At 39.5% G+C, this 25,520-nt stretch overlaps 3 protein-coding genes across 3 annotated transcripts; all 3 read right to left on the bottom strand.

Moving 5' to 3' along the window:
- Positions 1-676: 676 nt before the first annotated feature.
- Positions 677-8,316, bottom strand: LOC132772867 (proto-oncogene Mas-like). Its single transcript, XM_060771715.2, has 2 exons — positions 8,221-8,316; positions 677-2,352 (listed from the first exon to the last, which is right to left on the bottom strand). Exon 2 carries the CDS (start codon positions 2,326-2,328, stop codon positions 1,369-1,371), a length of 960 nt encoding a protein of 319 aa, XP_060627698.2. The 5' UTR covers positions 2,329-2,352; positions 8,221-8,316; the 3' UTR covers positions 677-1,368.
- A 6,366-nt stretch (positions 8,317-14,682) lies between these two features.
- On the bottom strand, positions 14,683-15,549 carry LOC137096780 (proto-oncogene Mas-like). The gene has a single exon (XM_067467005.1). The coding sequence runs from the start codon at positions 15,547-15,549 to the stop codon at positions 14,683-14,685; it is 867 nt and encodes a 288-aa protein (XP_067323106.1).
- Positions 15,550-22,990: 7,441 nt separating this feature from the next.
- Positions 22,991-23,878, bottom strand: LOC137096793 (mas-related G-protein coupled receptor member H-like). The gene has a single exon (XM_067467026.1). It carries the CDS (start codon positions 23,876-23,878, stop codon positions 22,991-22,993), a length of 888 nt encoding a protein of 295 aa, XP_067323127.1.
- Positions 23,879-25,520: the final 1,642 nt, after the last annotated feature.

Raw genomic sequence — 25,520 nt, forward strand, 5'->3', positions numbered from 1 at the left:
ACTGGGACAAAGAAAAACACAATTGGTTTTTAAACAGGACTAAAGTTAATGGGTGGGAGACTGAGAAGACAGCCATCTTAAATGAAGTGTGGGAAGGCGAGGCCCCTTGTAGCAGAGAATGCAAAAGCCCCTGCCCTAAACTACATTTCCCAGAATGCAATACTCAGCATCTGAAGGACCCAATGAGCATTGCAGCAGCTAGCCCTTCAGAGTTAGTCAATTAATAATAAATTTTGACTATAACTAGAAAAAGCTTAGATGCTGCATTCCTGTAAAGCAGAATGGAGCTGGAGTTGATGACCCTTGAAGTCTCTTACAATGCTGTTTTTCTATGATTCTTTGAAATATTAATTGCCCCGAAAAATGTTGTGGCTGTTTTCTCTCATATCACAAAGATTGTAAAGATTGTCGCCACATTAAAATGTATTACTCTGCTCCCCTATTGATTAAATGTTCTTCCCAGTGATCCCATCGGGATATAATAAAACAGAAAAAAATGTATGATATTTCCCAAAGTGTGTGTGTGTGTGTATAGTACCTTTATCAAGAGGAAATTGTAAATGGAGATAAAACACTTTATATAAAGAACATTTAAAACAAACTATTAGAAAAAGTACATGCAACAATTATACATAATGTTTTTATGTCTTATAATGTATTTTCAATATTTTGGGTGCTGTGTTGCATTTCAAGAATTGACAAAGTATACAAACATTTTTGTTATATAAACATATCATTTTGCAAATCACTTAAAAGCTGTAACACCTGGTTTTGAATGCCATTGAGATATATGAGGCATATAAATGTCGTAAATAAATAAAAAAATACATTGACCTTGTTTTTGTTCTTATGTGACATCAAGTTGACTTCAACTTATGGCAACACAATGAATGAAAGATCTCAGGGAGCCCAAGTCGTCAGTTCAGGTTTTGCATATTCAGGTCTGTGGTTTTCTTTATTTAATCAATCTGTCTTTCATGAGGACTTCTTCCTTTTCTTCTTGTTTATTCGTTCAGTTACTTCCGACTCTTCTTGACCTCATGGACCAGCCAACGCCAGAGCTCCTGGTTAGATGTGGCAACCCCCAGTTCCTTCAAAGTCAAGCCAGTCACTTCAAGGCCACTATCCATCCATCTTGCCTTTGGTCAGCCCCTCTTCCTTTTTCCTTCCATTTCCCCAAATCATTGTCTTCTCCAAGCTTTCCTGTCTTCTCATTATGTAGCCAAAGTACTTCATCTTTGTCTCTACTTTGCCCAATATTACTGTCTTTTCCAATGAGTTGCTTCAACTTATGATATAGCCTAAGTTTACCCAGAGTTTAGTAAAGTGAAGAGTTTATGAAATACTAACTTCTCTGTCAAAGAATCCTTATAATTGAGTTTCATTTGAGGTTTCCTGATTTTCTCTACAGTCTTCCTCCTCCTTGAAAAGTTTCTCAAGTACTTTACTTAGTCTCTTGCTAGATCTACCTCTGTTTCCTCTTCCTACCAAATAATAGATGAAGGGGTTAACAGCACTGTTTAGATTCAAACATACATATCCATATACCTGGGCATAAAGAGATGGCTGTTTTAAAAAGGAAAGACTGCAAATGGCATTAATTGGAAAAGCAAAGAAGAGGAAGAAGAGAAGTGTAAGTAAAATGGCTCTTAACAGTTTCCCCCTTTTCTGCTGTAATGATCTCAAGCGGACTTTAGCTAACATGGCTAGAGTGGACACACACATAATGGGTGCTAAAAGCACAGCATTAAAGAGAAATAAAAACCTCAATAGGTCAAGGAGGATGGCACCTGTAGTGAAGACTAATGCGAGGATCCATATCATGACACAAACAGCCGTGGATAAATATGGTGGCCGGTGGAATCGATGCCAAAGTGGAAAGAAGACACACACAAACCTGTCAATGCTGATTGCTATCAGTAGGAACTGACTGGCTATGAATGCGAATATATTCATGGTATACAAAAGGATATATATAATGAAATAAAATGAGAAAAGATGAAAATATTGCAAAATGAATAATAAATTAAAAGTAACTTGCATTGTGAGCACACCAAAGTCAGCAATAGAGAGGTTCAAAATGTAGACCGTAAAGGGATTCCTCTTAATGCGGAAGCCAAGGAGCCAAATTACAGTCCCATTCCCTACCAGGCCAGGAGGGCAGATAAGAAGACAGATGGTACTTGTTATGATTTCTAAGTAAATCCTTATATCTGAGTTTCCATCAGCTGGGACTCCATCATTATATTCCATTATATTCTCACTTGTATTATAGTCCGTTGAAACATTAAAAGAAGAAAGCAGTGCTTGGCTGAAATTGGTCATCATGGGTTTATTATGGAAAACATGCTCCTACAAGAGAAGACACAATAATAATAATAATCATCATCATCATCATCATTATCATCATCATCATGCTTTATTTATACCCCGCCACCATCTTCCCGAAGGAATTTGGAGTGGCTCATAGAAAGCACTCAATAGTACAACAATATACAGATACAAAGAATACAGAAAAATAAAAATTAATATTGATAACATTGACCCAATTATACTTAAAACATCAATAACATCACTATTAATTTAGAAGATACTATAAAATCCAGCAAGTTATAATGTAGCAACTGCATATAACATCAAACCCCATAAAGTGCAGAAGTGAAACAAATCACTAAACCCTCGAACGTAGTGATTAAGGCCATAATCACTAGACATGGTCAAAAGCCATGTTTTCAGATGTTTGCGGAAAACTTGGAGAGTGGCGGTTACCCTAATCTCTTTAGGGAGGGCATTCCAAAGCTGGAGAGCCACCACAGAGAAGGCTCTCTCTCTCATCCCCACCAACCATGATTGAGACAGAGGTGGGATTGAGAGGAGGGCCTCCTCAGCAGTTCTTAGGGCCCGCACTGGTTCATAGAAGGAGATGTGAGAATTACGTTAAAGCCCTGCAGCAGAATAATGAATTCTGCAGAGTCAATTTCATGGGATATTTTATTTTTCTCTTTAATTATACCAATACATGGGTTTTTTCCCCCTGAACATCATGGAACTCATTTATGAAGCTCAAACTTCCATAGCAGTTGCCTATCTGTTATCAACAAGATTCAGAATGGTCATGTAAGATCTAGGACTGCTAGGACAAACAACCATGTATTGGTTGTGTCCTCTCTTTTAACAATTATGACATTTAACTTCAACTTGCAATTTTTTCTGAATTTTGAGGGACTGCATAGTGCTATCCAGACTATGTAAAGCACCCCCCCCCAACTTTATAGTGCATTCATTAAATAGCATTCATGAAAGTTCATCAAACCACAAACTAATCCAGAGTGGGTTGTGAGTTTTTCCAACTGCATGGTCATGTTCCAGTAGCATTCTCTCCCAGTGTTTTGCCTGTATCTATGGCAAGCATCCTCAGAGGTTTGTTCAGAGGTCTGTTGAAAAAACTCACAGCAACTCAGTGATTCTGGCCATGAAATCCTTTGACAACACTTTGGAAGAGTGTTTGTGCACATTCAAGAAGTTCCTGTTAACATTGGGTTGCTGTATGGCCATGTTCTAGAAGCATTCTCTTCTGATGTTTCACCTGCATCTATGGCAGGCATCCTCAGAGGTTTTGAGGTCCTCACAACCTCTGAGGATGCCTGCCATAGATGCAGGTGAAATGTCAGGAGAGAATGCTTCTGGCATATGGTCCTACAGCCCAAAAAACCTACAACAACCCAGTGATTCGGGCCATGAAAGTCTTCAACAATGCCTGTTGACACTGCCTGAAAGGAATGGAAAAATGGGGTGCAGACCAAATTGTTGGAATTTAAGACCCAACTGATGGCACATCTTTTCTGGCAGGCCTATGCAGTCAATTTTTAGCTATGAATTTTAAACTCCTGACATGTTTTCACTGTATTTTAATCTTTGTTCTGTGTATTTTAATATAGAGTATATTCTGGCGTATAAGACTACTTTTTAACCCAAGAAAATCTTCTCAAAAGTCAGGGGTCGTCTTATATGCAGGTGTAGTCTTATGCATGGGAGTAATCTTAACTCTATATTTTAACTGGAAAAGTTGGGGGTCGTCTTATATGCCCAGTCGTCTTATATGCCGGAATATACGGTAAGTATTTCATAGAAATTACATTTTAATACATGACTTTTGCATATTGCTTTATAATTATGTGTTTTAGCAGTGTTGTGCCCTTCCTCAAGCCTCGAGGAGAGCCAGGTAAGAAATAAAAGTTGTTGTTGTTGTTAACTTTTGCTTTTCACGAATAAGGCGTATTTCCTTATGCCATGCTGGAAAAAATATTATTTTTGTGCTAAAAAAAGAATGAAGTTAGCTAATAAATGAATGTGATCAGGGATTGGTTTAGTTCTATATTAGATCTTTGATCTAAATAAGCAATTTTTGAATTCTCCCTTTTACTTATGTACATATAGTTCAGCAGACTTCAAAGAAAGCAAGGCAAAGACTGCTTACTTTAGGGTTTTTTTTTCTGGAACTGTAAGTGATAGGAAGGCATGCCCATGTTTTTGGCACTTTTTAAGCCCTAAAGGGAAGGAAATTATATTATTTTCAAAACTCACTGCAAGATTTACTAGAGATTGATCTGTGACTTTGCTTAGTCAATTGCCAGCCTCGTTACACTGGAAAGAGAAAAGACACACCCTTACTGATTGTCAAGGCTATAAGCAAGCAACATAAAAGTAAGAGGCTCTAACTATGTAACTATAATAATAGTAACTTTATTTTTATACCCCGCTTCCATCTCCCCGAAGGGACTCGGGGTGGCTTACAAAGGGGCATGTCCAACAAAACAGGTTAAAATAAGCATATCAAATATTAATATACATAAAACCAAACAACATTATAAAACCAATTAAAAGTGATATCATGGCTGAGCAAATAAAGTGCTGGGTTCGGTTTATTATTACTAAGTGCAATGAATCCTAAATAGAGTGTGACAATCGGAAGGCACAATTCAAGAAAGATATTGACAAGCTGGAATGTGTCCAGAGGAGGGCGGCTAAAATGATCAAGGGTCTGGAGAACAAGCCCTATGAGGAGTGGCTTGGGGAGCTGGGCATGTTTAGCCTGAAGAAGAGAAGGCTGAGAGGAGATATGATAGCCATGTATAAATATGTGAGAGGAAGCCACAGGGAGGAGGGAGTAAGCTTGTTTTCTGCTTCCTTGGAGACTAGGACGCAGAACAATGGCTTCAAACTACAAGAGAGGAGATTCCATCTGAACATTAGGAAGAACTTCCTGACTGTGAGAGCCGTTCAGCAGTGGAACTCTCTGCCCCGGAGTGTGGTGGAGGCTCCTTCTTTGGAAGCTTTTAAGCAGAGGCTGGATGGGGTGATTTGACTGCAATATTCCTGCTTCTTGGCAGGGGGTTGGACTGGATGGCCCGTGAGGTCTCTTCCAACTCTTTGATTCTATGATTCTATGATTCTAAGGCTGGGCTAGGAGGTAAATGTCCTTAGGCCTTTAAAGTGTTAGAAGTGCCAGAAAGGGACCATGTTAAAGTGCAGGAGCTGCATAGGTTGGGAAATTCTGTGGTGAACTGCCTAATCAAAGGCACAATGGAGCAGCCAAGTTTTTAATTCCTTGCAGAAAATGGAGGGAGTGGGAGCCTGTCTGCTCTCCCTGGGGAGGGAGGGAGTAAGTGAGGCTCTATGAAGGATATTATACATCTAAGCAGGGGTGGTTCGACCATTGCGCAAAATAAGCATTTGCAGTATAGTTGATTTTGCCCAGGGGCACTCTTGAGGCGCTCTGGGGAGAAAATAGACCTTGACATATGCGAGTTGTAGTTACTGGGATGTATAGTTCACCTACAATCAAAGAGCATTCTGAACTCCACCAATGATGGAATTGAGGAATTTAACCAAATATGGCACACAGAAATTCCATGACAAACAGAAAATATATATCAGTGATTGGTTGCCGGGGGGGGGGGGGGGGGGGTGTGCCAAAATACTGTTTGCTTACCATTGAAAATTACCTAGGGCCGCCTCTGCATCTAAGCATATTATATATTATAACAAATATAAGAAAACATAAGAAAAATGAACATTCATTAAATGTGACAGTACTGGCTTGGGGGCATCAAGTGTTTTCAGGATGGACCCTAGCAGTTGAGACACGTAGGGATTGGTTTAAAGGCAGGCAGGCAATGCTGTCCAATAGTGCTATTAAAATGTCTGAAATATTGATAAATACACTGAGTTGAATTACATTTAACAGTTAATAATAATAATAATAATAATAATAATAATAATAATAATAATAACAATAACAATAATACTTTATACCCCGCCACCATCTCCCCAAGGGAACTCGGGGCGGCTTACATGAGGCCAAGCCCAACAACACATCATACACAACTGCTAAGTATATATATATACACAACTGCTAAGTATATATACAGTATATAGTGTCAGGAGCGACCTGAGAAACTGCAAGTCGCTTCTGGTGTGAGAGAATTGGCCGTCTGCAAGGACGTTGCCCAGGGGACGCCCGGATGATTTGATGTTTTATCATCCTTGTGAGAGGCTTCTTTCATGTCCCCGCATGAGGAGCTGGAGCTTATAGAGGGAGCTCATCCGCCTCTCCCTGGATTCGAACCTGCGACCTGTCGGTCTTCAGTCCTGCTGACACAGGGGTTTAACCCACTGCACCACCGGGGGCTCTGCTAAGTATATTGAGACACTAACACAGTGGTTCTCAACCTGGGGTCCCCAGATGTTTTTGGCCTACAACTCCCAGAAATCTCTGCCAGTTTACCAGTTGTTAGGATTTCTAGGAGTTGAAGGCCAAAAACATCTGGGGACCCCTGGTTGAGAACCACTGCACTAACATATCTATGTGGAATCTGGGCTTCCATAGATGGAGGACGGAAGAGCCCATTTCCAATCAAAGGCCACTTAGGTTAGGGGCAGACTTGACCATGGCTGCTGAGCAGCAGCTGTGCACATAAGGAGGTACTCTGGGTGCATAAGGGTCCTTGTAGCTGTGCTACTGGGTATCTCTTTATGAAACATAGTGGAAAGTACAACTGCTCCAACAATCCATTTTCATACAAGTACAAAGCCCCAATAGGATTCTGCCTAGAAGAGCAAATGGTCCAGGAGTGTCTTCATCTCTAACACTAGGTTAGGGGGCTGGGGGTGGGTAGGTGGGTGTAAAAATATCACAGTACTATTACATGTACACTATGTTTTGAACTGTGAAAATGTTTCAACAACTGCACAGTTGCCACACTTACCCACTTACACTAAAATTACTTTTTATTTTCTTTGAAAAAAAATGGAAAAACTTTGTATCTTTAATTTTTTCATCCACTGTATGGAGTTTTCCTTTTTTCCCTTCCTATACACATCTTTGAAAGTTTTATGCAAATTCAGTATCCCTAATGAAAAATTCTGGCAACCAGAAGTGTTTTGAATTTTTCAATACCCGTGCTTGCATATATATACATTATAAGATTTTGGATTTCAAAATTTCTGATATGGGATGCCCAACCTGTCCTCATCCCTAGGAAGCCACAGGGAGGAGGGAGCAAGCTTGTTTACTGCTTCCATGGAGATTAGGACAAGGAACAATGGCTTCAAACTACAAGAAAGGAGATTCCATCTGAACATGAGGAAGAACTTCCTGACTGTGAGAGCCGTTCAGCAGTGGAACTCTCTGCCCTGAAGCATGGTTGATGCTCCTTCTTTGGAAACTTTTAAACAGAGGCTGGATGGCCATCTGTCAGGGGTGATTTGAATACAATATTCCTGCTTCTTGGCAGGGGGTTGGACTGGATGGCCAATGAGGTCTCTTCCAACTCTTTGATTCTATGATTCTATGATTCTAACAGCAGCTATTCTTCTCTCTTCTCAACTTTTTCTAAATCAGTAGTTCACAACCTGTGTGTCCCCAACTCCCAGAAATTCTAACAGCTGGTAAACTGGCTGGGATTTCTGAGAGTTGTAGTCCAAAATACCTGGGGACCCACAGGTTTAAGACCCACTGTGGAAAGCAAGAAAAAGTCTTTACTTTCCATTTCCCCAGCCAGTTCACCAAATTGAGAGGTTACCCTCATGCAGAATTGTCTTCAGAATAGGGTAAATCTGAAACAGCAGATTCTGTGGCAGATATGGAATGGCATCCCTACTTAAGTCCCATCAACTTCAACAGACTAACTTTATATGAGTCAAATAAAATGAACTAACCTTTCAACTGCTGTGAGAAATCCACATGCTGTATGGCTTGATTTGCAAAAGCAGCATCCTTTTCAGCTGGAATTTCCAGGAATATCAAGGGTCGTCTTGGTGGCACCAGCCTGCTCCAAAACACGGCTGTGTTGCTGGCCTGAAGCATCTCCCTTACAGAAGCTTGCCAGAAATGTTGCTTTTGATGAGGTCAAAACCAGATGACCAGACATGTGAGCTCAATGACCAATATTACCAGCATGGTTTTGCTTCTGGCTGAAGAAATAGTTGCAGCAGCAAAGCAATCTCAGCCTGGTTGACCATCTGTGATGTTGCTCCAGTGCATGTAGTTTAAATCTGACTCTTTTTTTATTATGCTTCTGAGTAGGATGTTATGATAATGGATTACAGTTTGCGTGGTTTATCATTTGGGTTCACTTGACTGTTATGTGTAAGCAATGCATCTTTGATCAGCATCTACAGATTACTTCTGACTGATGTTGGTGGCTTTTTTTGGTTGGGCTTTATCTGGCATGTCCAGCTGTGCCTTGTGATGAAAAATTCAAACAAATAGCTGCAGCATATACAATTTCCTATCTTAGATGTAATCCACCCAAGCAAGGTTCATGAGTTCCTATATTTCAATGAAAAGGGTACATGCACAGTTCTCCCCTTGATTTTGTATTTTTCTAAGTGTGAAGTTTGAAAACCTCGGCAGTGGGAAAAGGAGAACAACATGACTGTGAAAGAGTTCATTAAATAACCGCATGAAAGAAAGGGCCAAAATTTGGAGAAGGAATGTCCAGATATGACAAGGGTGGGATCAGGTTTTGTGCTTTTCACCTACCCCCTGTGGACTAGTACACTCGAGCTTTTGTAACTTCTCAACCTCTGAAAAGGGACTCAGGCTGTCTAACAGCAGAGGGTTAAAATACAATAAGATAAACCACAGTAAACATCATAATACAATAGTACGAAAATACATTAAAATACAATTATACAACTTACAAAAGGTCAGTTCGTCAGAATAAATCATAAGTTCATCGCCATCCGCCTGTGTGGTCAACGGTTATTGACTCAGTCATCATTTTGCAAATGCAGTATTCCAAAGCCATGTTTTTACCAGCTTTCTAAAAGTCAGGAGGGAAGGGGCAGATCTAATCTCCACCGGGAGGGAGTTCCAGAGCCTAGGGGCCACCACCGAGAAGGCCCTGTCCCTCGTTCCCACCAATCGCGATTGCGATTATACAAATTGCTATATTTTTGTATGTATATTTTTTAAAGGGAAATAATTAACACCCTCCCTCCAAAAAATCAGGGAAGAAGATCTAGAGGAGAGGATCTCCTACACAGTTATCCTTCCGTTGCTGAAAGTAGAGAAAGAAAGCCAGCCTGATGACATGTCTATATTTCTCACCTTTTTAAAATTTCAGCCTGAGCAGCGCTCAGCATCAATGTGGGGAGCCTTAAAAATAAGGTGAACATATGGATATGGACTAGGCTTGTGCATTACAGCTGAACCTTGATTTGTTTTTGCTGGCTGAATTCCAGAAGATGAGCAGATCCGTTTTCACGTGCCTCCCGAAAATGGGTGGGTTACCGGACAGCTGTTTTTGGTCCACAGCCAAAAGATCCTTACAAGTCTCCCCTTTCTGTTTCTGGGATTATTTCCTTTCTTCATTTCAAGGGAGACTGGGCTTGAGGAATGAGGCTAAGGAAGCACCCTTCCTGGGACCCTTTCCTTTCCTTGTGGTAAGCCAGGTCTGAGCCAAGGTGTGAGAGGAAGGGAATTCCAGGGATTTTAAAAAAGGGGGCCTTAATGGGGGCCTGATCCCCATCCAGAGGGTGCTGCTGGAGGGAGATGCCCCATTTTCCAACTTTCAAGAATATAGGTCTCTCTCTCTCTCTCTATCTTGCTCTCCCTTTCTTCCCCCTTTCCCTCCTCCTCCTCTCTCTTTCTTTGTTTTCTCTCTCTTCTCTTTCTTCCCTTCTCCTTTCTCACTCTTCCTCTTTTCTTTCTGCCTCGGCCTTTCTCTGTCTCCCTCTCTCTCTTTCATCACCCCTCTTCCTCCTTTATTCCTTCTTCTCTTTTTTTATCTCCCTCCCTCCCTTTCATGCATTTTTTTCTGTTCCTTCTTTAAATTAGTTAATTAATTAAATAAATAAATAACTGTATAATGCTCCTAAAATTCCTAGTAACAGTTATGACAGATTAATATGGCATCATTACATTTCTTTCCCCACAGAAGTACAGATGATTATTACATTGTCAATTTTTTTTTTGCCACAAAACATTCATAAATGGTTTCTAGTCTTTCACAAAGTCTTTAATTCACATATTGTTTAGAATCTGCATTCATTGAGCAATTTGACTCAGTTCAGCAACACAAATTGTTCTTCATTCAGTAGTGTTTTAGTTCACTTTCAAATCTGGGCGAACCATGGTCATGGTGCCCCTCTCATGTATCAAAGACGTAATCCATATTCACTTTGCAGTTCCTCATTCAGAATGGCAAGCAGAAACATTCCTACAAACATTGGAAATCTACCTTTACAATTTGTGGATGAACATATAAAGATTTCACTGGGAACTTTCAATTTTAATAATAATACTTTCTTTATAACCCACCCTATCTCCCTGAGGGGACTTGGGGTGGTTCCCAGCAAAATAAACACAATGTTGAACATGCAATGCCAAAACAACAATAACAAATCAAAACAATGGATAAAAACAGACTCAATAAGAATTACAAATTAACAACTTAGATAAACACACACGATACATCCCACACATGTACAACACTCTTAGAAGTTACATTAAAAATATTAAAGGCAAGATGGCCTACAACTTCCAATTCTTCTTTCTGTGGTGCTTCAGATTACTTTCAAATATGGGCAAACCGTGGTCATGGTTCTACCGACATATGTCAAAGATGTAATCCATATTTACTCTCCAGTTCTTTCATAACGGCAATCAGAAACATTCCTAGTAACACTGGAAATCTACCTGTAAAATTTTGTGGATTTCACTGGGAACTTTCAATCTTCTCTCAAGTCTATAAGATATTTTTAAAAGAACCTTCTTTTTCTCAATATCCTCGATGTTGCTTTGGAACATTTTTTAAAGGTGATTTATAGTTAAATATTTTCAACAGATCATCTTAAACAGGGTTTCTTTTAAATTACAGCACTAAGCAAATTTATATATTTCTTAATTCAATGGTCACCATCTTTATGAAATTCGGGGGGGGGGTCATTTTCTGTACCCTCTATTATTGCATTTTCCTTGACTAGATTAAATATCTCCTTAAGTTGCATAATATAAGCAAATCACAGCTTTCCTTACCAGATGTCTGTTAAACCAAGCAACTTTAATTTTAACCCATTCTTTTCTTTTTTTAAAAAGGCTTGACATGCAAGTGGCTAATGTTATCTTAGGAAAATACCTGTGTTTATACTTAGAATTGTGTGCGATAGCCTTTCTCAGAAAATGAGTTTTAAATTGAGCATGCCTTAACTTTTTCTAATGCTCACTCACAACTGGGTGGTTGTAAGTTTTTCGGATTGTATGGCCATGATCCAGAAGCATTCTCTCCCGACGTTTCACCTGCATCTATGTCAGGCATCCTGATAGGTTGTGAGGTCTGTTGGAAACTAGGAAGATGGGGCTTATATATCTGTGGAATGTCATGCTCAATTTAAAACTCATTTTCTGAGTGGGAGAGAAAAAAAGCTCTTGTCTGTTGGAGGTAGGTTTTAATGTTTCAGTTAGCCACATTGATTAGTATTTAATGACCTAGCAGTTTCAAGGTCTGGCTTCTTGCTGCCTGGGGGAACCCTTTGCTGATATGTGATTAGATGTCCCTGATTGATTCTTATCTGGAGTCCCCTGTTCTTGAGTGTTGTTTATTTACTGTTCTGATTTTAGAGGGTTTATTTTTAATATTGGGAGACAGATTTTGTTCATTTTCATGGTTTTCTTCTTTCTGTTGAAATTGTCAACATGCTTGTGGATTTCAATGGCTTCTCTGTGTATCCTGACATGTTAGTTGTTAGAGGATGCCATAGATGCAGGCGAAATGGCAGGAGAGAATACTTCTGGAACATGGCCATACAGCCCAAAAATCATACAACAACCCAGTGGTTCCAGCCATGAAAGCCTTTGACAATGCATCAATCACAACTGCTTTAAGCTTTGGAATATTGATAGACATAATTCTGAGCATTACAGTACAAAGAAGTAACATCTTCAAGGTTTGGAAGTTAGCGCATATGGCAGACCGTGCAAAAAGAATCTGTGAACCCCACCTCCTCCAAGATGAACTGAACCACCTCAACTGGGCTCTCCAGGCCAATGGATACTCCACCTCAGACATCAGAAGAGCTGCAAGACCGAGAACAAGCCACAAGAGTAAAGATGAAGATCCACCCAGAGGAAAAGTGTTCCTGCCATACATCAAGGGAACCACTGATTGCATAGGGAAGCTGATGAGGAAACACAACATACAAACAATCTACAAACCCACCAAGAAAATCCAACAAATGCTACGTTCAGCAAAGGACAAGAGGGATCCTCTCACTTCTGCAGGAGTCTACCGTATACCATGCAGCTGTGGACAAGTCTACATAGGGACCACCAAACGCAGCACCCAAACAAGAATCCAGGAACATGAAAGGCACTGCAGACTACTCCAACCAGAGAAATCAGCCATAGCAGAGCACCTGATGAACCAACCTGGACACAGCATTTTATTTGAGAACACAAAAATGCTGGACCACTCTCACAACCACCATGTCAGACTACACAGAGAAGCCATTGAAATCCACAAACATGTGGACAATTTCAACAGAAAGGAAGAAACCATGAAAATGAACAAAGTCTGGCTACCAGTATTAAATAATTCTAAAATTAAAACAGCAGAGAGAAAAACAGGCAGGGACATCTAATCACCTTTCAAGAAGAATTTGCTCCAGGCACAGTCAGCCCATTGTATGCTAATCAAGGTGGTCAGTTGAAAAGATTCACACCTAGCCCAACTTACAAAAGCCTTTTGTCTCACCCTGGCCATTCCACAGATATATAAACCCCCTTTTTTCCCAGCTCCAGCAGACCTCACCCTCTGAGGATGCTTGCCATAGATGCAGGCGAAACATCAGGAGAAATGCCTCTAGAACATGGCCATATAGCCCGAAAAAACCCACAAGAACTTAGCGCATATACTTAATTAAGTTTTTAAAGGAAAGAATGCAGTCTATATATCAACAGTGATAGAATCCTTATGCAAAAAGGATTTTTTAGCCTTTGTTGCTAACTCTGGGAATAACTTTGAAGCCCAGCTAAACAGATCACATGCCACCAATTGGGCCAGAAATAATTCCTGAACATCCAGGTGAAATTCAGGGATTTTTAGTCCTGAAAGTAGTTAATGCAATTTTGGGCCACATTAGCAGAGGTTGGAGAATGCTCTGGAAAGTTCAAAGCAGCTCTGCACTTTGGGTTCAATGTGAACAACCGGGTGGTTCTGATTTATGCTGGGTCAGCTGTTCACATGAGGCAGTACTAGTCACTTTTCCCTGTGCAGTGCATGGGAAAAGGGATTAAACTTACCTTCTCAAAGGTTTGTCACAACAGTGTTGTACACAGAGCTCTGGAGAGGCTCTGGCCATAACTAGGCAGCTTTGTTGATATCAGCAACTACCTGAAGAAAGGAAGGTTATTAGCCCCTCCTTTTCTCACTTCTTTCTCCATGCCATATGGGTGCTTTGCTAACATCAGCAACTACACCTGAGAAAGGTTAGGAGTTGTCTGCAGTGACAAAGAGTGGAAAAGGTAATATAATAATAATAATAATAATAATAATAATAATAATAATAATAATACTTTATTTATATATTGCTCCATCTCACCGAGGGGACTCAGCGCGGTTCCCAAGTAATATCACAAAACATACAGAGTAAAAACAACATAACCATAAGATCAAACAAAATATAAACATAAAAATTGTCGCCATAACACACATATATTAAAAGTAATCCTGCCTGTTCAAGGCAATTAAACATTTAAAAGGCCGGGCCAAGATTTGTGCAAGCCCAAAAATACTAGGGGGCCCAGGAATTAAGTGCAAGGCTATGGCAGGCAACAATAATATTAGGTCTGTGGCTGTCCATTCCAGGGCCGATTAGAGGAAAGAATCTGGTTAACTGGTAGGAAGAATAAGGCTGTATTAGACAATGTGTGGGACTGAGTTATAACTGGTCATTTTCAAAGGCTTGTTGAAAAGGTAAGGATGGCTACATAGTAGAACTGGTCCCAGTTTTGTCCAACTGGATGGTTAAAACTCTGCTCCAACTGCTTGAGTGAAGAGGTGTGTTTACAGAATGCATAATAGGTATCCCTTGAGACTTTTCAGATACTTCATATTTTCTAGTACATTTAATTGTCTTGTATTTTTTCAAAAGCCTAAATCATTGGTCAAAGGTAACTTATAGTGGAGCCTCAGTTGAGGTTTCCTGTTCCTCCCTATAGTGTTCCTCCTCTTTGAAAAGATTGTCAAGTATTACATGCATTCTCCTGTTGGAGCTCTCTGTTTTATCTCTTCCCACCAAATAATAGATCATAGGGTTAATGGTACTGTTTAGAGTAGCACAAATATAGGCATATAAACTGAAATAGTCATATGTTTTTTGAAAAATTTTAAGACTTTGCGCCACATTGATTGGTAATGCAAAGAGCAAGAAGAAGACCAGTGTAATCAGAATGGCTCTTAACATCTTACCCCACTTCTTTTGTTGTGATCTTATGCAGACTTCAATTAACATGGATATAGTGGAGACACACATGATGGGCATGGAAACCACAAAATTCAAATAAAACTGGATTTCTCCTAACCAATAATACTCAAGAGTGACAATGAGGATGATATCTGTAACAGAGATTAAGAAAGCAACCAGCCATATAATGAGACACACAGCTGTGGATAAATGTGGTGGCCGGTGGCATCTATGCCAAAGTGGGAAAAAGAGGCACACACACCGATCAGTGCTGATGATTGTCAATAGGAGCTGACTGGTCATGAATGTGAACAGAAAGATAGAATGATGCAGTAAATTTATGTAATACTTAAAGGACAGCTCATGAAGCACATTTAAAATAAAAAATAAAGTACGAATAGTTTCTATTGTAAGCATACCAAAGTCAGCAATTGAGAGATTGAATATGTAGGTGGTGAAAGGATTCCTCTTAATGTTGAAGCCGAGAAGCCAAATGACAATTCCATTCCCTATAAGTCCAGGAATACAGATTAGAAGAATTATGATGCATCCTATAAACACTTCTGTGTTGTTCAACATTTTTAGTCAATCACACTACTCCGTTATGCTTGAAAGAACATTATAATATATCCTTGAGATTGGTCATCAACACAGCTTCTTCGGGAGCTGACACACCTACAAGAGAAGAAATAGAGAAAGATGGTTTTCCAGCTCAACAAGCTCATGTTCCAGCAACCAGTTAAAGGAAGTTAACCAGGGCTTCCCTGAATGATGCATTTAGATCAGTTCAAAAAGTTGCAGAACTGCACTACCCACAAAATAATTATCAGCCTCATTATTAGCATTCAGGAAGAATTATCAGATCATAAGGCCAATTATATTTTATACTTTCTTGGATAGTGAAGAATGACCCCCCTCTTCTCACTGTATATGTAGATTGGCAGTAAGTCAAAGGCAGGCCCCTTCTTCACTGTCCTTATATCCCAGGATCTGATCCAGGTTATTTGCTTTGAATTGGATTATATGAGGGCCCATCCAAACAGGGCCCAAAATTCACAAGCTCTCGAACTTTTACTGGAGGTGTCCAAATGACACCTCCGGTAAAAGCAAATTAATTCGAGACAAAGTAGAAAAACCCTGCTTTGTCCCAAATTAATTAGTTAGCCCATTAGATCTAGGCCTTCCTGAAAGTGCAGATTTCCCTTGTGTTTTAAAGTGTGGAAAAAAAACTTTTCAGAACACAGTACACGAAGAGGTCTTCTGATGAGGTCTCTAATCAGTCATACCGCATTTCTGAAATAGCAAACAAAAAGCAAAACATAAAGAGACGAGCTCCATGTGCTAGATGATGATGATCCAAACCTTTTTATCTTTCAAAATCCCAATGCTTTTCAACCTTACCACTATTGATTTCTTTTAGGAGTTATTCAGTCTATACAAGTAAACAATTTCATATTTAAAAGGCACAGTAAGTAGCACAAACTGGCAAAATTCAAAGAAATATATAGAAAGAACTCATTGCTGGTTCAATTCAATTGAATGTTTGTATATATCACAGATACTTTCTGGTCTTCTTGCTCAGCAACATGGACAAATAAACTAGTGCTGATATACAAATATTTCTTGACCTTTTGAAAGTTGGTGAATTGTGTGTAAGACTTCTGTGGGGATAGGAAATCACACACTTTCGGTGTCACTAAATTCCATTGCTTTGTTTGATAAATGTCGATTATTATGTATTTATCAGTCACTACAAATGGTGGCAGCGCCATGACCTATTTCGTTAGAATGTGATGAATAAAATGGCCAGTTCGAGGCAAGGACTGAATCAGATTAATTTGACATGCCTTTCATTACACTGTCTTATCAAAGTCCAAAAGCAGCAGAATGAGACTAGAACAATATAGGGAAGATGAAGGAAAGTCTGTAGAGTTGGTACACTTTTTATTGAGAATCTAACGCAAAATACATAGGCAAAAATCATCAAGCAGAAAGCAATGTGAATGAAAATGGAAGTGGGGAAAGAGAAAAGTATTTGCCATCCTGAAATCAGTTAATGTACAGAACATCCTACCTTATCACAAGAGCATCTGTTTGCTTCCAAGTGCAAGTAGGAAGTCTTGAGATGTTTTCTTTCTTGATTGAGAATTTCTCAATGGTAATCAGTTCTTCGCTTTCAGAAGAACTTCTCCAGCTGGCAATGAGAAAATAACTTCAGATTAGGTCCTTTATATTCCTTAGCAAGGGTAGGGCATCATTTGTTCTGATGATGGCACTTCCAGGATGTCCATTATCAGGAGAACCAATATCCAAGAACTTGGTCTTGCTCCTTTCACCTGACCCATCACAAATCTCCTGTGTGCTGCAAATGTTCTTTCTACACTTCAAAGCACAAGGGAAATCTGTACTTTAGGCTATTAAGTATTTCAGCATTGAATTCAAATCTAAACAGGAAGTAAAGAGCAAGCAACTCCGATAAGTGGAAAGTTTATTTCTCTTGGGAGACAAAATGGGTGTTGTGGGGGGGGGGGGGGGGGTCACTGAAGGGACTCTCATTTTTCCAGGCTAACCAAGCGTAAGGAGCATACAACGGTTGTGATAATAATCCTGGATCCTAGACCCACCTTGTTATCTGAGATGGCAATCACCACTCTCCCAACATAGAGAAAGTTCCAAATCTAGGATCAGTGTTTGGATCTTCCTTGGGCTTTTTAAACATGAAGACACATTGTGGGTTAAATTGCATCAGCCTGTTTGTGTTGTGTGGACGTATACTGGCTAATGGGACTCTAGACTGCGGTTCAGATGCAGCCTAAGGACCTCATCATATTGCAGTCCTCAAACCGGGGAAAAGTGGGGGCATTGGTGGGGCAGCAGGGCAAATCCGGTGGGCAGCAGGAGATACTGTTACCTCACATCCTGCATTGCCCGCATCACATGCATTATCCTCTTCCCCATCCCATGGGGAAAACCTTTGCTACCCAGCTTCCCACTGCACTTTCCCCAGCTTATCTAATGAGAACTCGCAAAGCTTCCAATGTTCTCAGGACTCTATATCATAGGACACTTCCAAGAGAAAGCCAGGATGGAGCCCCACCAGAATTAGCCCTGCTTCATATGATGGACTCCATCAGGCTCCTTTCTGGCTCTGTCCTGGAAGCCTCCTAGGATGGGGCCCAGACCTCGTGTGATGAGTTCTTCAGTCTCATGTAGCCTTCTCCTCCATCCCAGCTCTTTTTAATCCCTGCAAAATTCCTTTAAGTCCTTATGCAATGCTTTGCATACCTTTAAGTTCTTACACAAAGTTTACCATCTGCACTTTTTCCCATTCTCATGAAATGCTATCAGAGAAAGCTATCATTTTATTGTCCCAGGAAAGTTAAAGTGTTGGGAATTGCCCACATATGCATATAAATGGTGGGACCAGTTCCCACAACTCCATAAAACTATTCCCTGCATATTTAAATGCACTTAAATTCATTCTCTAATGGACTTAGAAACAATCAATTTTCAAAAAAGGAGGCTCCTTCTTCGGAGACTTGAATGCAGAGCCTGGATGGCCATCCGTCTGGGGTGCTTTGAATGTTATTTTCCTGCTTCTTGGCAGGGAGTTGGACTGGATGGCCCATGAGGTCTCTTCCAACTCTATGATTGTATGATTTCCAGAAAATGAGCTACAGTCACACAAAATGAAGGACTAAATGTTCAATATCATGGGAGGGGTATAGTCAAGTCCTCTTACATTGTTTTCCTACTGTCTAGAATTCCTAAGCAAATTTTGTATTTTAGATTTTTCTGACATTATCCCTACTTATGGTGAATGTTTGGATTCCTCCTTGTCAATTTCTCCCGCTCCCCATTGTTTTACAGGCCCCTTTTCTTGTACCCTCATTAAAATTATTTAAAACGATGTCTTCAATATCTCATTTTTAAAAGTAACACCCATCCTTCATGGATTCCCTTCGCTTTTAGTGATCCTGACCACAGAATCCCGCTTAGTATTCTCTTATATTTACTGAAATCAGTTTTCTTAAAATCTAGAATATGATTCTCCCTCCATTGGGTTTTTCCTTTCGATTTTATAGCAAACTTCTGGAGAACATGGTTATTTCCATCAAAGGATCTTATCACTTTCAATCTATTCAAACAAGTTGGTTAGGAAAATATCTAAAAGAGCTCAAAATCCTTCTTCCTCAAATAAGTCAGTTTAAAGATTTATTGGTCAGTTTTGTGACTTTGCTAAGAGAAATGTTACTACCAGCTTCTGGAAAACCTTCACTTGGCCCAAATGCATTTTCATGAAACTAAAGACCAGGGTCTAAGAAGACTAATAGTTTCTGCAATAGTTTTCCCATTTGCAAAGCCAGCTGTCTACCAATTATTTTTTTGCTTTCTGGGTTGTGTTTCGTAACCCTGCAATTTCCTTATCCTATTCTCAAGGCTAGGTCTTGCAGTTTCATTGGTCCCCACATGGACCCAAAAGAAAGGGTAACAGCATATTTACTTTTTCTTGTCACTTTCACTTATTTCATGCCTTTTCTCTCTTCATTCTGGTGTAGAATAGAATAGCTTTATTGTAATTGTGTTATTTCACAAAGAAATTAGCAAAATTAATTTTGCTCTTGTGTTATGAATCTTTTCTTCATTTTTTTCTTTTTTTTAACTTATATGTAAGATTGATTGTATATTTTTATAGCACTCTGATGGTTGTTTCCGGTTGTGAAGATTTTTCTTTCTTCTTTTAATGATGTATTTTACAAGGTTAACAATCAATATTTTTATGTAAATTGGTTCAATAAACCTGGCATGGATCATTTCCCCAAAATTCGTGTTTATGTTCTCCATGATATTATTGATCTGGAAATGGAGCAAGGACGAGAGGAAAAATCTGAAGACAAATGATGATTCTTATAGAATCATAGATTTATAGAGTTAGAAGAGACCTCATGGACCATCCAGTCCAACCCACTTCCAAGAAGCAGGAAAGTTGCATTCTTAAGCCTCATAAAGTCCATCAGGTGACTGGGATCTCAAATATTTAAGCTCTTTGATGATCCATGCACATTGTAAAGTAAAGTAAAGTAAAGTTTATTATGGTCAATTACCAGATCACAACATGGGGACCCAGTCGCGTACATTCACATCAAATCCAAGGGGTTATACACTTCAAACTTCAACAAATTTTAAAAATTAAGATAAAAACCAATAAAAGTAGTTATTAAAACCTAACTCTACCTACACGATCATCCGAAGAGAGGTAGTGGGGATGGCACCGGGTTGGGGGAGGGGGGATATCCAACACTATAAATATCAGTCTATATCTGATTTCACATCAATATTCCAGAGGAGAAGCTTAGATCTTTTAAACCTCAATCATTGTCTGCCGAATTTTAATCGCAGCTGTGCAGAACATAGCCACGTTGTATGTCACAGCCAAGTTTGTGTCTGAGAGCAGCAAATCTACATAGAATTGTCCAGAGCATCCTGGATATTTAATTGTCCATGGTAAGATGAGGCGAGATCGAATGTCTCTATAAAACAGACATTGCAGAAGCATGTGCTCCATTGTTTCTATGTGACCTGAGTCACAGGGACATAGCCTCTCAGAGTATACGGTCTTCTGGTAACGACCTTCCAGTACGGAAGAAGGAAGTGCGTGGCATCATGCCATGGTGAAGGCTCTCCGATGGCTGGCTACCTCCAATACAGTAAGATATTCCACAGAGGTGGTACAGTCCCTACTGTCTGCACCAGTAATAATCCATGCACATTGATTTTTTTTCTCTCCCCTGAATTTCCATAAAATGTGCCCTGCTTCCTTCCACATTATTCGCCAGGGAAAATTAGGCTGGTAAAAGTCATAGGAACAATTTGAGCTCCCCTTGTAATTTTCTGGTGCCTTTTAAAAAAGGAGCATGACATTTTTGGCTGTTGCTTAGAAACAGTAACTAATTACAAGGGTATGAGATGCATGCTAAAACGGCATCCCCCAGATTCTGATACTATTTGCAGTAGTTGTTTGGAAAACTTCTGAAGAGCATCAGGTGATTACAGTATCCACTAAGACCACGGGTCTGGAGTGTGGTATGCTTGGCTACTCCTATCAAATTGCAAGGGAAGCTCTTCTGTCATGTGGCATCACTACTGGATTTGGTAATGTGTGTAAATAATATTAGGTTCTCCCTCATCTCCATCCATTCATTACCATAACTAGGATGATAAAAAAGCTTCAGTCTCATACAATGCTACTATAACTAGGAATTGGAAAGGAATAAACAGAACTGGCATGCTTTCTTTTTCAATATATTCATTTATTTATTATATTTAACACCAGCAATCTATATAACCAGAAAACAATATACATTCAAAAATATAGGAGAGGGAAGGGAAAAAAAAACAAGAAAAGAAAAAATGATTATTCCACCAACACATATCTAATACATAATCTTGCTAAAGTTAGTAATAGCCATAACCACATCTCAATTACATCATTAGAGTTTGTCTTCTTTGCAATATCCATGCATTTTTCCAGCCTTCAGAAAGTCTTCATCTTTCTGGCATCTGGTATCTTTAGAACCCACATTAATTTGTTCATTTGGGTCAACTCAGCAAGCGGAACAATCCATTCTTCCATCATCGGCACTTCAGTCTGTTTCCAAATTTGAGGAGAGCATTGTCTTGATGGTGTTGTCATTTACAATCCAAAGCTTCAACAATAATGCTCAGCAAAAAATTTCTAGTAACATTACAATGTCTAGTTTTAATTTTTGGAATGAACAAATAAATCTTAGACCATTAACTTTTCATCTTGTTGCAAGTTCATCAGATTTGAAAAAGAAGTTCTCCTTATGTTGTCATTCCCAACATTGCTTTAAAACATTCTAAGATTCTGGGTTGTGTGTTTTCCGGGTTGTATGGCCATGGTCCAGAAGCCTTCTCTCCTGACATTTTGCCTGCATCTATGGCAGGCATCCTCAGAGGTTGTGAGGTCTGCAGCCTCACAATCTCTGAGGATGCCTGCCATAGATGTAGGAGAAATGTCAGGAGAGAATGCTTCTGGAACATGGCCATACAGGCCAGAAAACACACAACAACCCAGTGATTCCATCCATGAAAGCCTTCGACAATACATTCTAAGATGCTTTACTGATTTTTGGGGCTTAGTTACCAACTATATATTATTTTTGCAGGGTTTTTTTTTTTTTTGCACAAAGTAAATAATATCTTTGGATCATATTTTCTCTCCTGTATCCATACAGACATTATGCCCAAAACTTTTGGACTCATTGTATCCAGTACTCTTATACAAGTTCATCATTGGTCTCTAATTTCAGAAGGCATGTAAATACTTTTAAATTACATATCATCATATTGACAAAACTTTGAGTTGCATAAGTAATTATTACATATTTTTCAGTCTGTTATGCTGTGTGTTTCTTGATTATATCTACAAGTTTAATACAAGCAAATCAATTAAGATCTTCACTTTCCTCAAGAATGAATAACTCCCTTCATTAAAGGCCCAATCTACATTGCCATATAAAACAAAGATTATCTTCTTGAAACTGGATTATATTAATCTCCATTGCCAGATAATCTGGGATCAAATGCTGGGATGCAGGGGCAGTGTGGAAGGGGCCTGAGCCTACTTCATCAGATGCTTGGACTGAAGATAGATCAGGCATGGGCAAACTTTGGCCTTCCAGATATTTTAGATCAACTCCCAGAAATCCCAGCCAGTTTACTGCCTGTTAGGAATTGTAGGTGTTGAAGTCCAAACACCTAGAGAGCTGAAGTTTGCCCACGCTTGAGATATATGCACAGAAATGTATACCCTTGAGTAAGCAGGCAAGTCTCCTTAACTTTTCAGATGAATCAGGATTTTCTAGTACATATTAATAGAAAAGAGATTTTTCTAATACATTTTCAAAGCATTACTATGTTCTTGGTGAAGGGGCTTCCATTGAGGTTTCCTATTCCTCTCTACAGTTCTCCTTGTCTTTGAAATGTTTCTCAAGTACTATATGTATTCTCTTGCTGGTTCACCCCATTTTATCTCTACCAAATAATGGATCACAGGATTAATGCTGCTGTTTAGAGAAGCACATATGTAGGCATAAAGATAGAAATAAAAATGAGGTTGTTGGAACAGTTCACAACTGTAAATAACATGAACTGGAAAAGCAAAGAGGAGAAAGAAGACACGAGGTAGCAAAATGGCTCTTAACAGTTCCCCCCACTTATTTTGTTGTGATCTTAAGCAGATCTTAATTAACGTGGCTATAGTGGACACACACATGATGGGCGTGAAAATCACAGCATTGAAAAAAAACTGAAGGCTTCCTAACCAGTAATACCTAATACTGCAAACAAGGATTAAATGTGTAGCAGAGATTAAGAAACTGAGGATCCATATGATGATACAAACAGCAGTGGGCAAATGGGGTTGCTGGTGACATGGATGCTCAAGTGAGAAAAAGAGGCACATACAACGGTTAATGCTGATGGATGTCTGCAGGAACTGACTAGTGGTGAATGAGAATAGAAAGATAGCATAATACACTATACGTACATAAATCATAAATGAGATTTTACCAAATATATTTAAAATTTCAAATACATTATTAATTGCTTGGACTATGAGCAGGACAATATCAGCAATGGAGAGATTCAAAAGGTAAGTAGTGAATGGATTCTTCTTAATGTGGAAGTCAAGAAGCCTAATGAAAATACCATTCCCTACAAGTCCAAGAAGGCAGATAAGATGACTTATACTGGCGGTTATAAATATTTCTATAGCATCATCATTTTTGTTGTTTGGAAAACTGTTATTACCCAGCCACTCAGTATCATTGTATTCCACTTCAGCATTCAAAGAAGAAAACAGTGACTTGTTGAAGTTGGTCATCATAGTAACTTCTTCTGGAATAAACACTCCTACAAGGCAAGAGATAGAGGACAAATTACTTTCCAGCTCTGCAAGTGAGTAATGAAAGATGCACCTAGATGCTGGAGTCCTTTTCATCACATATGTTGTGCTCTTCTTAGTTCCATCAGTACATGGATTATATTAGGAAATAATAATCAGCTCTTTGAGGTCCATCATTTGTGCTCAGGAAGATTGAGTTGTGTACCTAAGTCCCTAGATGGTCACTGTATGGGTAAAATCATCAGAAAAGGAAAACATGAAATGATATTTGTGCCCTCTTCAGGATCATGAGTAGGATGGCAGAGAATCATATTTACACACTTCTTGAGGAACATAGCCAGGATTGTCAATCTCTCCTCTTTATAGAATCATAGTTGGAGGAGACCTCATGGGCCATCCAGCCCAACCCCATTCTGCCAAGACGCAGGAAAATTACATTTAAAGCACCCCTGAGAGATGGTCATCCAGCCTCTATTTAAAAGCCTCCAAAGAAGGAGCTTCCACCACACTCTGGGGCAGAGAGTTCCACTGCTGAACAGCTCTCACAGTCAGGAAGTTCTTCCTAATGTTCAGATGGAATCTCCTTTTCTGTAGTTTGAAGCCATTGTTCTGCGTCCTAGTCTCTCCTTTAATGCTGCAATAGATCAGTTCAAAGTTTATGTGAAAATTTTAAGGGAGTCTACTTATAGTCTATGTCATTTTAAAGCAATCCTTCACAACCTTTAGTCCTCCAGGTGTTTTGGACTTCAACTTCCAGAAATTCCAGCCAGTTTACCAGCTGTTAGGGATTTGTGGGTGTTGAAGTCCTAGAGGACCAAAGGTTGGGCACCACTGCCATACAGAGTATCAAGTCTCTGTAATTATGGTAATTTTAACCACCTTATCTCACTGAGAAATTTCCCTATCGTAGTATGTTTCAGTCTCTTTTTAAGCATGGAAAGGCACTGACCTCATTGCATGAGTTAAACTACTTCTGGCCATCATGCATAGCCCTCCTTGGTTGAAAAGAGGCAGAAGTGTCCTGAATGGTGGGAACTCCGACAATCAACCTAATCACATTGAGAAATGTTCCCCTTGTAGGACACTTCAGCCTCTTTTCAAGCATGGAGAGGCACTGAACTCATCACATGAGTTAAACTACTTCCAGCCTTAATGCATAGCTTTCCTTGGTTGAAAAGATGCAAAATGTGCTGAAAGGAGGGAACTCCGTCAATCTGACTTCATCACATTGATACATTTCCTCCTCATAGGATACTTCAGCCTCTTTTCAAGCATGGAGAGGCATGGAACTTATCACATGTTTCAGGGTTGAAAAGAGGCAGAAATGTCCTGAAAGGAGGGAACTCTGCACAGAGCCCCTACCTCTTATCACATTTTTGTTCCCATGGTTCAAACTGAAAAATAGGTGGGATGGGAACCATCAAGGTTTCCTGTTCTGTTTCATTGCCCATCACCAGTCCCTTGTATCATATGTGGTATGGGGGAGAACAAGGAAACCACAGGGAGGAGGGAGCAAGCTTGTTTACTGCTTCGCTGGAGACTAGGACGCAGAACAATGGCTTCAAACTACAAGAAAGGAGATTCCATCTGAACATGAGGAAGAACTTCTTGGCTGTGAGGA

This window comes from Anolis sagrei, chromosome 4, assembly GCF_037176765.1.
Source record: "Anolis sagrei isolate rAnoSag1 chromosome 4, rAnoSag1.mat, whole genome shotgun sequence".
Taxonomy (NCBI): Eukaryota; Metazoa; Chordata; class Lepidosauria; order Squamata; family Dactyloidae; genus Anolis; species Anolis sagrei.